The sequence below is a fragment of the Pleurodeles waltl genome, chromosome 3_1, assembly GCF_031143425.1.
Source record: "Pleurodeles waltl isolate 20211129_DDA chromosome 3_1, aPleWal1.hap1.20221129, whole genome shotgun sequence".
NCBI classification, from domain to species: domain Eukaryota; kingdom Metazoa; phylum Chordata; class Amphibia; order Caudata; family Salamandridae; genus Pleurodeles; species Pleurodeles waltl.
The window spans coordinates 1,907,534,133-1,907,547,882 of record NC_090440.1 but is presented as its reverse complement, the minus strand read 5'-3'; the positions used below and the strand labels follow the sequence as shown (position 1 = coordinate 1,907,547,882).

At 45.1% G+C, this 13,750-nt stretch overlaps 1 protein-coding gene across 1 annotated transcript in view; it reads right to left on the bottom strand.

Moving 5' to 3' along the window:
- Positions 1–13,750, bottom strand: part of HYCC2 (hyccin PI4KA lipid kinase complex subunit 2) — a 575,783-nt gene that overhangs the window by 339,885 nt on the left and 222,148 nt on the right. The window contains exon 3 of the mRNA XM_069226082.1: positions 10,500–10,578. Within this exon, the coding sequence (XP_069082183.1) occupies positions 10,500–10,550 (51 nt within the window). The 5' untranslated portion in view covers positions 10,551–10,578. The remainder of the gene's footprint in view (positions 1–10,499; positions 10,579–13,750) is intronic.

Here is a 13,750-nt window from a genome sequence, read left to right as displayed (position 1 = left end):
AATCACCAATACAATTTACACAGGGAGCACTTGCACTTAACCACTAGTCAGCAGTGGTAAAGTGCCCAGAGACCTAAAGCCAGCAAAAACGAAATTCAGCACAGGATCAAAACAGGAGGTCAGAAGCAAAAAGCACAGGGGAAACAACGCCAAGAGCTGACAGGTCTAACAGCACTCCTTGTGGATATCCTCAGAATAGAACCTCTTTTTTCCACTTGCTCCACATGTCTTTTTTGACGATTCAGACATGGCCAGACAGATTAGGCTTAAAGGACTGGGAAGCTGATGAGGAAATGTTAACTCCTTCAGAATGCTGAGAAATGTATTATATGGATTTGTAAACTGCACTATCACAGGTGAGGGTTGTGTTAAACTGATTTATTGAGCCCACGTATGCTTGAAGGTGTCTTGGTGCTTAAGCTCAACTGAAACCAGCAGACTGAGTGCGCTGCGTCCAGCAACCGCAAGTCCAGGTAACAGGCCCTGCGTCCAGCAACCGCAAGTCTAGGTAACAGGCTCCCCTATTCCAGGAAAATTCTGGTAACTTCAAAACAAACTAAAGAAATAGTGTGAAAACAAACCATAAAACCATTTAAAAATGTGTCAAAACCCTTGCTAAGATGGGTCCCACGTTGTAGGAGCCAGGCACCTCCCAGTAAAGGTGCACACAAAGTGCAACATGGAAAACAAATGTTGTGCTTGGGCAGGTCCGAGTTAGTCTTCAGTTGAGCTGCACGGCCGTGTTTTGAGTGTTTTCAAATAGCTCGCCATGGACAGGGAGTGTGGCGTGGGGCGCGGGCGGTTAGGGTGCTTGGCGCTAGACAAAGAAGAAAACAGAGGGTAAAAAATAAACAGTAAGCGGGGTCCAGCAACCCCAAATCCAGGTAACAATGTTCCCTGTTCGAGGAAAATATTGGTAACTTAATACAAACCAAAGAAATAGTGTGAAAACAAACCATGAAATCATTAAAAAGTGGTCAAAACTCTTAGCTAAGATGGCGCCTGCATTGTAGCAGCCAGGCACCTCCCAGTAATGGTGCACGAAATGTGCTATAAGGAAACTAAACATTGTGCCCGGGCAAGTCAGAGTTAGTCTTTAGTTCAGCTGAATCCTGGCATTGAGCAAGTGCGTGCGCTAGCCCTGCCTATGGTAGGTTCAATAACCAAAAGGCCAGGTCTCCAAAGGCTATGAGGTGTTGAGCTGGAGAAAGTTGGGTTTAATCCAGTTAGTGACTTTAATCATGAAGGCGGTGCACTTCCTTCTTGTGTTGGAGGTCTTGTCAGAAAGGCAAAGTATGAGATGCTTGGCAGAGGAGATTATATTGATGTCCCGTGCATGAATGATGTTGGCCAGAGGGATAATGTATGCATTGAAATAGATGGAGCTAAGCGAATAACCTTGAGGCACACTGCAGATGAGTTTGTGGGCTTCCAAGCAGTAAGGTGCCAGGATGACAGCTTGTGTTCTATCTGTTAAGAAGGAGCAGATCCAACTGAGAGCAGGACCTTGGATGCCAATCTTGTGCAGGTACTTGATGAGGATGAGGTGTGAGACCATGTTAATGATGCCGAGGTAGATGAGACTGAGGGCTGCTGTGTATCCTGTGTCAAGGATCATACAGATGTCATCTTTAGGAGGCAATTAATGCTGTTTCTGTCCTTTTGTTGGGCCTGAATCAGAATTGCATGGCATTGAGGAGCTGGTGGTTACTGAGGTTATCAGTGAGATGTCAGTTGATTCGTTTCTCTAGGACCGTGGCAGAGTGTTGTAGGAGAGAGATACCTCTGTAGTTGGAGACTGTGGCTTGGTCAGCAGATGGTTTCTTGAACTGAGGGTGACTGTAGTGTTTTTCCAGGTGTCCAGAAATGTGGCAGAGCTGATGGAGGCATTGGGAATGGGTGTTAGTGCTTCGCTGATTGGCAAAGGTCTCTTGATACAGACGTAGTGGGGGCAGCTGGGGCCACCAAGTGAACATTCTTCAAGGTAACTGCAGGTTCATCTGTGCTGACAGAGGGCCACAAGTTCAGGGTTCTTTTGTCAGCCATGATGGGATGCTTAGTTGCAACGGTGAAAGGTCCAGTTGAGGGCTGAAGTTAACATATGTGGTGGTGAGTTTGTTACTGAAGTACTATGAGAGAAAATTCCAAACCTCTTGTGAGGGTGTGATACTGTTTGAGGTGCCAGAAGGCGAAATGAAATCATTAAGAATGGCAAAGATTTCCTTGGTGCTGTTTGTGCCACTGTTGATGCGGTCTGCAAGAGATGTGCATTAGGTGTTCCCTACCTGCAAGTGGTAGCATCTTAGGGCGTATCTGAAGTTGCCTTTACCTATTTTAGCTTGACTTTTTCTCTGTTTGCACTCCATTTGCCATTTCCTAAGGTCTGTAAGGAGGATGAAGGTACTGGTGCTAATAACATGAGGTGCAACGAAGTCCGTGATGCCACTGCTGAAAATGATGCAGTGTCCTGGTGGTCTGTAAATGAGGTTTTGGGGCATACGTTGGCTGTGACGTGCAGCACATATATTGGCTGTGATGTGCATCTTGAAAGTGAGGTGTTCCATGTAGCTGGTGGGAGTGTCTGTGTAGGTGGTGCAGCTAATGGTGCCTTTCAATAAGATGGCAATCCCGCATCTGGGGTTGTGCTGTCTTCCCTGGCGACCTTGGACCTGGCGGGGAGGGCTGTAGCAATATCTAGTGCAGAGTTTAGCTCTGTTTCTGTGAGGAAGAGTAGGTCCAGAATGTGGTTGTGCAGCTAGTTCCATTTCTCCATGGCAACTGTTGAGGAACATACATGTGAGTGTGGCATGTTGGGTGGGTGATCGTTGGTCAGTGAGTGGTGAGAAGGTGGCTGGTTCATGTCAGTGTGAGTGAGTGGGGTACCGGATGCTGTTGGTGTGGGAGTGGTGGATGTAGGGTATGGGAGACTGCATGAGAAATTACAGGAGGAGCATGTGAAGGTTCCTTCTGTTTTATGTGGTATGATGTGTCAGCAGTATGGTGATCAGCAGTCAGGGTTGGAAGCAAGGATGAGTGCGGCAGGGTAGTGGTAGGTTAGAGGTGGGCAAGGGTTCCTGGGGCTATGCATGGTCTGGGCGCAAATGGGCTTGTCTTTGGCACACAAGTGGTGGTTTCCTTTCTGTCCTGTGAGGAGGGAGGAGTGCAAGGTGGTGTGCAAATGGATAATAGGAAATGTACTTACCTGGCTGAACAAAGCTCAAGGGGACTTCCTTTACACACACTGTGTGGTAGAAATGTGAACTATGAGGGCCCGGGTGGCGAGAGATGAAGATTGTGTTTTGCTGATATTTGGCTCAGTTTTGGATCTTTTATAATGAATGTGAATAGGCTACTGCTGTGATAATGTTAAAGCCTTTCTGTGTATGTTCAACATTGTACAGCTCACTAAGTCTAAAGTGGTACTCCAAGGTCGAAAACAGGGGTAATTCAAGACTATGGATCTATGAAAAGGTTCAATACTGGATAGATAGATAGATAGATAGATAGATAGATAGATAGATAGATAGATAGATAGACAGACAGACAGACAGACAGACAGACAGACAGACAGACAGACAGACAGACAGACAGACAGACAGACAGACAGACAGACAAATATAGCAACTCAACTACACAGTACGAAAATGTAGTGGCTTGAAAGGGTGCCTCATAAGAGTGGCGAGTACAATATTATGATTCTAGACTGGGGCTAGATATACCTTTAGTGGAATGGCATGTTTAAGGCCTTTCATAAAAGCTTAATTAGAGGGATTATGAGGAGCAAGGAGTATCCCCTGTTCTGCACATAAGCAGCAATAGCGGATAGGTGTAGCCGAATTGACATGTAGGCTAACCCATAATTTTCTAAGTGTAGGATATAACAAATAATGTCTTGTACTATAGTCATAAGAGGGTTTATGTTGTTTTGATTATAACAGTGAACAAAACGCTTACACCTAGTAGCAGAGCAGGTGCATGCAAAGGGTCTCTGAGCTTCCCTGAGTATGTCCATGCATTTGTGAGGTAAGCCAAGATAACAAAACTCTAGGACCTCAGTGGTCAAATCACCAGGTTGAGCTGCTTTGGGTCTGGGTGTCTGACTTTGAAGTGGTTTTGTATTAGATGGTCTGGCCTGTTGAGGAGCTTTGTGTGAGGGACGATGGACATCTCCAGTAGGGCTGAGAACCATGGTTGCCTGGCCCACGTTGGGGCAACCAGGATGAGGGTAAGGGATGTTTTCATTAGCTTCCTAGCCACTTTGGGAATCAGTGGGAGAAGAGGAAAAGTGTATACAAAGATTCCTTAGCAATTAATCTTGGTGGTGAAGTTAAGGCATTTTGAGTTTTCATTAATGGCAAAAAATGTCTATGTTTGGGGTGACCCATCTCGGAAAATAAGGGAGTAGTACTTGTGAGTGGAGTTTACGTTTGAGGCCTTCTTGCTACATTATGCTCAGCAGGTCTGCAAAGTCATTGTCCACCCTTAGAAGATATCCTGCTAGGAGATGTACTTGGTGGTGGATGGCCCAGCGCCAGATTCGCTGTGCTAGGGTCGACAGCTGATGGGAGTGTGTGCATGCACCCATGCTGCTGCAGGTAGAACATAGCAGTCATGTCTGCTTACACAAGAACTACCTTGCTTTAATCTGTTGAAGAAAGGCTTAGAGGGCTAGATGAATGGCTCACAGCTCAAAGTGGTTGCTGTAGAGATCTGGGTGAGTAAAGGGCCTGTCTCACAAGAGACTGTTACTCTTACACCACTGCAGAGAGCAATGATGATCTTCCAACTGACCCTCTGCTTGTGACCACGGTCCTGACAGGCACTACTGAAGCGGGTGCTTATGGAGCCATGAGTGGGGCATCATGTGTATTAAAGCACCCTTTTTGACACAGTGAGCCCCCACTTTTTGCATGTTTTTTTTATATGGCTTTGAATGTTAGTGCACCGGGTCCCTGCTAAACAGGTCCCCAGTGCCAGATCTCTTGCCCCTAAACTGCACAGTTGTTTTGCACAACTGGCAAACTCTTTAGCTACCACTGACAGTCACCTAGTGAATGGTACCCCTGGTACTTAGGGCCTGGGGTACTAAGGAAGGTTTCTGAGAACTGCAGCACCAATTGTGCCACCCTCAGGTACCCCTCACCAAACTCACATGCGTGCTGCTGTTGCAGACTGCGTGTGTTGGTACATGCTAAATTGAAAACACGACCTGGCACACACCTGTGTGTCAGGCCCCCTATCACTGCATGTGCCAGGTTTAAGTCAACCCTAAGGCAGGGTGCATCCAGGCACATGGGATGCCATATATGCATGAACAGATATGCCCCTGCTATGTCTCTGCGGATTCCGAGAGATAGTAATCGCACAGGGAAGCCATTTTAAATGCACGTGCTGGACATTGGTCATTACGAATTTCCCAGCTACATGATGGCCTTTGTGAACCCGGGAAAGTTTGGTACCATACATCTCATAATAATAAACCCTTACTGACTCCAGTGATGGATTTATTAAAGAAATGCACTCAGAGGGCACCTTAGAGGTGCATCCTTTAAACTTACCAGCTACTAGTGTGCTGACTGACTGGTCCTCACCATTTCAGCCACCACATACGCATTTCTGGCCCCTGAAGGTGAAAGCCAGCACTCTTGATGGACATTCCAATGCAGGGACCTTCAAAGGCCTTGCTGCCTTTGAGATGCAACCCAGGTCTCACCACATGGTAGAGATGACCAACCCCCATATCCTGACCCCGCTTTTAGCGGCAGCACAGGCTGGAAAATTAGTTAAATTAGGAAGAGTGCCCACTTCATGCCAGTCCCAGCCCTAAGGTGGACGAGCTGAAGTGTACACTACTTTTCAAATCCTCCATCTTGTTTGTAAGGAAATAGGCCACTAGGGTTATGCCCACTTCCCAGTAGAAGTGGTCATAAGAAGGGATCCCGGAAACCAGGCACCAGAAGTAACCACTGCACCTAACATCTACGAACCGAAGTGAGGCCAACCGACGGAGCCAACGCTGGTCCCCAACTGCCCAGAGAACGAGTCCAGTGTAGTGTCACTCAGCTTGGCTCTCCCAAAACACCTGTAGCCTCTGCACACAGGCAACCTCTCCCACAGGCTTGTGGAGAGAGAAAATCCAACAGCTACAGCAACCACTGCACCCGTGACCCCTGACTCCAGCTGAAGTGGGTCACCGGTGCCAACGACGTCCCCAACTTCTAAGAGCTCAAGTCCACCTCGCGTCCACCCCTGCCGGACTCCCCGATGCTACTTGCAGCATCAACACACGGGACCCCCCAGCCATGAGTGCTCCCGGATGTGAAAAACAGATGTCTAAAGACACCCTTGCATCCGTCGCCACTGGGCACAGGAGAAGAGGACCAAAGGTGCACCTATGTCCTTGAGCACCCCAAGTCTAGTACCTACTTGTTTGTTGTCCCTGAATGGCTTCCTAGCCAGAGCCTGCAGCCTGTCTTCAAGGGGACCAAACTCCCATAGGAAACTATTGGGCACTCAACGCCTTGCTGCACCCCTGCAACCGGCTGCCCCAGTGCCGCTCAGTGTGACCTGTCGGTGTGGTTCTGATCAGTGCCCAGTACTTACCTTAACTCCCCGAGACTGGCTTTGTAAGTCGTTGTTAGCCCTATGTTTGCAGAACACTGTTTTTCCTCTATAGGATAACCTTGAGTGAACTCTGAATAGTACACAGTGTCCATTTTTGAAACTGCAAAGTATTTATGCTTAAAAGTCTACTTACCTGATGACAAAGTTCTTGGGTTTGAAACATACATAAAAATAATTATTTTTCTAAATTGGTCTCGGATATATTTCTCAAGTGTGTGTCTCATTTATTGCTTCTGTGAGTACAATAATTGCTTAGCACTACCCTCTGATAGGACTAACTGCTCACCCACACTACCACAAAATAGAGCATTACTCCTGTCTACCTTTGCCTCTGCAAAACAAATTGGGGATCCACTGGACTCTCTGCACAGTGTTCTTCATTTTGGTGCACTATATAGAAAGCCAACTTCCTACACCATGGAAATACAATATGCCATAATGCCAACAAGGTGTTTTACAGTGCAACATGGAAGAGGATGAAGTAGCTGAAAAAGAGGCAGAAGCTATTGGGAAGTCAGTACCCTTGGGGCACTGGGGTAAACGTTATCAACCACTTGTGTAGGACAGACCCTAGGAAAGGTTAGCATTGGAGTGGTTCCAACTGTGACATGGCTCCCTCTAAAGGAGCCCTGTGTGTAACCTCTGCCACCCTGCTGGTGATAGCCCTGATACTGCCGCTGGTAGGACTGGCTTGGTTTGGTAGAGGTGGCTTTCAACCCACCTCTTACCTAACACTTCCGAAAGAAGCCCCTGCGGGAAAGACGCTTGGGGGGGGCACACATTGACATTGCGGTTCCACTGTCCTTTTTTTATTTTCTCTAGCATATTGTCATCTTGCGGCCCCAACAAGTTTTCACAATCAAAAGGAAAATTGACAATATGCTGCATCTCTGGCTTGAAGCTGGACACAATAAGCCAGGAGTGGTGCCAGAGGATCACCAAGGTGTTCACCCCTCTGGCTACTGGGTCCACCAAATCCAAGGCGCACAGGATGGTAGGGCTTGAGGCTGATTTCCCTTCTTCAACTATTTCTTCCCCACATTTGTGAAACGGCCCAGGAGACGTTAGAGGAGGGCCTCCAACTTCCTCCCAGTGAGTTCTTTCATGCACAGTTTTGTCATCAATGACATCATTGCAAATGTTACAGTGATATTATCAATTATGTCATAAAATGTAATATGTGGGGTAATACCAGTGCATGGCGAGGGTGTGAAGTATAGGTACCTTAGGACACGAGTTATAGCTGCTTGAGATAACTGTAACTGGTGAATTTCAATGGTTTTGTTCGTTTAAAGCAATATATTTTAACTGACATTTTCACCTAACTAGAACATCCCTTAAACCTTTGTTTTTTTCAGTGAATGTTTAACGCAAATTAAGATATTATTACCACACTTAATGATATTGAAACTTTAACCTTTTTCTTTTATTTTTGTGATTTTCTATTGTTACTTCTAACATAAAGTAATATGCTATAACCACATGTAGCTCCAACTCCACGCTAAGCACGGCATTTGGCCAAGTGATCTGGCCTGTGGCCAGGTACTGCCCTAGCACCCTTCGGACAGCCAACTACTGCCACGCATGGTCGAATATGTGAAATTGACCGCAGGGCCTGGTCGGCATCCAACTCCACGCAAACAGCGAACCCAAGGTTGTGCGCAACATAGGGTTGGCTTCAGGGACTGCATGTCCAATTTGAAATTGGAGGCTTAAAATTAAATTAGTATCAGACTGAGTTGTGGGAGCAGGTGCATGAAACAGAATATATCATGACCAATTTGTGGCTTCAATTGAATTTAGGAAAGCTCCAATATTCCTATTATAATTTAAAAAACGTACTAAAGTTTGCAAATTAAATAAAATGTGTTACCATTTGTGAATGTGTTTGATGGAATGCTTCTTTCTGTATTTTTTGTGTATTGTTTTGCATTACAAAACCTTGACAATATTTAGGCCGGGGTCTCTGCTTCTAGTAATGACCCGGGGTGGGGGGGTTGGGTGTTTGCCCGGATTCCAATAATAATTCAGTGGGTGTCCCTGGGTTCCAATAATGATAAAGTGGGAGTCCACAGAAGTCAAAAGGTTGACAACCACTGTGCTAGACTCTAGCTTATCATTAACTTTTTTTGCTCCTAGTGCATGCTCTCTTACTGTCAGCCCATAACAGTGTTGTAACTGATTTGAGAATGTTTTAAGTGTTCAGTTTTAAAGTCTGCTTTTTTGATGTATGTATTAATATTTACATTTCTAAACAGCTGACGACGCCTGAGCAGGTGTCACGTTCTCCCCAAGTACAACGGACTACAGGTTAAGACTCACTACCTTAGAGCATCAATTCAGTCCCTTATAGATTATAATATAATATTCAGTTTATGGGCTTCCCAATAAGAGAAACTGCAGAAACCTCAAAGACTGAAGAAAGACTAAGCCAAAAGCCAATAAACACAAATCACAATACTTCAATCCATTGGCGATAAAAGTGGCTGCTACTGGAGCAAAAAAATATGTTCAATATACTCTGCCAATAACCCGAAATCCTTTACTGTAAAGCCCACCCATAAACCTATATTCCAGAGAAAACAGATAAATTCTTGATTGAGATCCGCATGGGACATTCACCGAGGTAGGGTTGGACAAGCGTGTACATTTAGCCTCGCTGCTTGAACCTTTGGAAACTACAGAGCAGTGGTTCCCAACCTGTGATCCGGGGACCCCTGGGGGTCCACGAAGCCTCCTCAGGGGGTCTACAACTACTTAGAAAATGTAATCATTTTAACAGATTTGGCCACCAGCTTTCAAAAATGACTCAGTGGGAAGAGAGTGGGGGAGGGGGGCTGAGATTACAATAATGATTCCGTAGAGTAGTCCTCGAGTTCCTGTATTGATAAAGTGGGGGTCCACAGAAATCAAAATGTTTGGGAACCACTGCTGTAAAGAATACATATCTACAGGGTAGGAAAAAAAAGGGTTCTTTACCAAGTCGTGTATTGCTAGTAACGACCAACACTCGTTATTCCGGGATGTTCCTTTGTTTGATATCTGTTTGGGTTTTGAGGCCTATTGTTAAATCATTCACTGAATGACACCTTTCACCCAATTTGTGCAAAGCCTATACTCAAGCACAACGTGCCATCTAAATACATGTAACCTCGGTAACAGGGCATGCATAAAAGAGAAAGTACTTTATACTCTCCATTCTCCTTCTCTTCCAATGACCTTTTGGCAGTGAAAAGTTAAAATGGAAAGACTGTGGCAAGGAGTCCGGTCCTGCTGCTGCAAAGTCTCGTAGCTGAAACATCCCATCAAAATATCATAGGATGTCCAACAGCAGACCTTAATCTGGGGCCCTCGGAGATACAGTCCGGTCAATACTGTTCCATGTACTGAAATTACACCTGATATTCGTACAATCTGTCCTAAAGAGTGAACGGCTTAAAATGTAAAAACTCGAATATCGCCTCTAGCAGTGGGCCGTTATCAGCACGTCACGTTGCAGCTATATGTCGGGCTGGTGCAAGCCGCTCGTTGGAAACTCCCCTCTGGCACAGGTTCCCTGAGTGCGGAGAGGGTAGGTCGAATGGGATTTCCCAAGGGTTCGCACAACAAACCTGGCAGTATCAAGTTTAAAGAGACAAAATTAGGCCACAAAATTTAACGAAGATGTTGGCTATACCCCCAGAATAACCATGGATCATTCAGTGGATGAGTTCGGATTCACAAATAAAAAATTAAAAAAAACACAGCACATGAATCGAAGTAAAGGTCTTCCGCAATCACATAAACAGAGAAAATCAACGCCATGCTCAGCTCAGACACGAGAGCCACGAGTTGAACACGTGCCATCTTTCACGGAAGCCACCTCCGCGGCTTACCTTGAATTCGGAGAGCCATTCTTCCACCACGCCTCGCTCGGAGGCCAGCATCTTCTCAGGGCTTCACCGCCTCTCTCACCTGCGGGGGCCAAACGAAAAGGTATAGTTCAGAGCAGAAGTGAAGGTGGTCAACGGACATGAGCTGACTAACGAGCTGCTCCTTAAGTCTCTCAAGCAGCTTTAGCAGAGTGAGCGGCAAACCTATAATTGTGCAAAGTTTGAAAATCATACAACTTTTTGTAATGGTTCATTAATAACTGCTTGGAAGCTGCCGGCGGCGAGGGACTGGGTTTCAGAGAGCAGGCGGGCTCTGTGCCCGGGGCCCGGCGGCACATTAGAGGAGGCCAATGTACCAGCCATATCCTGTGCTTTCACCCAGCTCGGCGCGAGGCACGGCGTCTGCAAGGAAGGGGGGAGTCACGTGCCAGCTAGTAATTTCGCTGCTAATGCTGAATGGGATCGACAATCTGCGCGTCACGAGAAGCTTCCAATCTCTCCTTATGAAGGAAGTCTGACAGCGCTGCTCAGACACAACGCCGCACTGCCTAGAAAGCTCACCTTTACATACAGGCAATTCTGAAAGGATGGGCAGGGGGAACGCAAAAAACGTGCAAGCACTGCTAAATCCAATACTTTGAGCTGTCTCCCAGCGCTGAAACTTTACTTAACCTTCACAATTAACGATCATTTAACTCATCTTACTCACTTTCAGTGTGTTAGCTAACTGGACTGTAACAGTCCTGTATGTGACAGCGGATCGTGTGCCATTCCTTCTGCAACTGCCACGACAGTTACTTATTATTTGTGGCAGGGAAGGCTAGGCTTTCGTTCACGTTTCCCCTTTATTGTTTTACGAACTTCAGTGTAAACTTTCCATTATAAAAATGGGGCAATGATTCACATTGCCGATGCTTGTTTTTGAGGCATAATGCATGATGTGAATGAAAGAGTGCACCGTGACAAAATATGTGAACAGATGTGTATTATTATGTGAGCAGATATAAGAAATTGTATTGTTATTTGAGGTGGGTGCCTACCGTTGCCAAGGTTAACTCTCAAGCTCACAAAATTAACCTGAGCTCAACCACCTGGAAGGTCTGGCACATACCAAAACAGTAATAAAGTCAACATGCAAAACAATTAAAATACCAGACTGCATTAGAAAAACTGAGTAAAATTTAATAAACAAAATGAAACTAAATGACAAAAATCCAATATGGTAGACCAGAGATATGACTTTTTAAAGTTAAGTAAAAATAGCACCAAAAAGCACAAAGTGTCAATGACAGTCAATGGTTGCGGTACACTGGGTCCTAGGCGCAATTCAAGGCTGACTGTAATGGACTGCATGTCAAATAGCATCCGGGCTAATGGGCTAACATTTACGTTCTTTAGAAAACCGATGTGCTACAAAAGACTGTACCAATGGCAGGTTCATCCTGGTCAAGTATTTCACCTTCTGATTAAGTCCATTAAGTCCCAATTCTCCTAACTTGCTACAAAAATCTAGAATAACCTGCTCCTACACATCAGAGCTTCATCCTCAGTTCTTGAATACTATAAAAAAAAGAAAGACCTGCTCTTCACCCAGCCCCAATCCTAGCTCAACCTATACCACTCCTGCTTCAGCACTAGGACACCTCTTGTGCACTATACAAATACACATACTAAAATGTAGTATACTTCAAAAGCCCTGAAGACCCTCAGGGGAGATACTTAGAGACTCACAGTGTATCAGGCAATGGTCAACAGCATGATCTAGTCTAGGTTCAGTTGCCACTGGTCAGCTGGATACTTCCAGGAAAAGGCATCCTGCTGTATCCCTGTTGCTTGAATAGGAGGTCAGGGAACTGACCCTTGGGGCACAATCTTTGTCCTGGATATAACAGGGAGCAGGTCCAGACCTTTAGTTTTCCTCTCAGGTCAAAGACAAGATCCACAAGAACTGTCTTGTCATCCTGTTCTTTCCCATTTCAAGAGTGCCCCAAAGGTTATATGTGTACCCAGGAAGCAGGATTTGATATTATAGTGTCAAAAAAGGATGCCCACAGCCCCCACCATGCATATTAGGTGGGGTTAAAGGGAGTCGTCTCTGCTCATTCAAGTCAGCCTATTCTTCTGTCCTAGGAGGCATGCCAAGACTAATTACTGGCTGGGGGAAGCTAGAAAGCCAATGGAAAGTAGTCTCCAGGAACTTCAGACTGGGAAATGGTTACTTTCTAAAGTTACTTTTCCTTAATATTTATTAAAAATCCTACCTCACCACTGAATTGGAATTTTAATAACTGTAAAAAATAGCTGTATAATTATTTTCTTAGTGGGTCCTATTCCCGAGATTCAGTATTAATATGTTAATCTGTAATCTGTTTTTCTCCATAGGACAGCTAGGCCTGCCATTGTGAAAATAGCTTGTGAGTTCTAGTCACTGTAAGGACATGCTAACATTGAATTTCTACATGTCCTACTTTTAAATACCAGGCACCCTGCTTTGTGGGCCTCATTGCCTACATACAGCTGACTTATTAATATTTAAAAAGGCGGTTTTTACTTGTCCAAAGGGTCTATTTTGATAGGCTAAATTGCACTTTTTACACTGCTACATTCAGGCTGCAATGGTAGGCCGGAGCCATGCTTGCACTGCCACTGTAGTAGATGGCACAATAAGTGCTGCTGTCCACTAGTGGCATTTAGCTTCCTGGCCTAGAGTACACTTTGTACCATATTCCAGGGACTTATGGGCAAGTTAAATATGCCAATTAGGATATGCCAGTCTGACCAAATATAAAGGAAGGAGCAAAGGCAACTTACCACTGGTTAGCAGGGTTAAAATGCACAGAATCCTAAGGCAACCAGAAATAAAAGGTCCAGCGAAAAGCTAAATATCCAAGGTGACCGTGCAGAAAAGGCAACTTTCCTAGAGCATAGTTTAATTTTAGTTTTACATGTGGAAAAAGCATATTTAAAAATCATCTACACATTAATATGTAAAATTTTTACAACATCACTCACAAGTGGTTCCATGCCATGTATAACACCTTCGGCCAATTCTAAGATTTTAGTCAGCAGCACTTTGCATGCTGGGTTTGGAGCCTATAATAAAAATTTTAAAAGCAAATCTGCAAACCCCCACAATACAACATGCTGCTGACATAAAAATACTCCTCAAGGACTTTTGGCCAGTCCTTTTCATCCATTGTGTCATTGACATTATTCTTATACCCACAACTGCATGCAGCATAAGACGCCTGGTT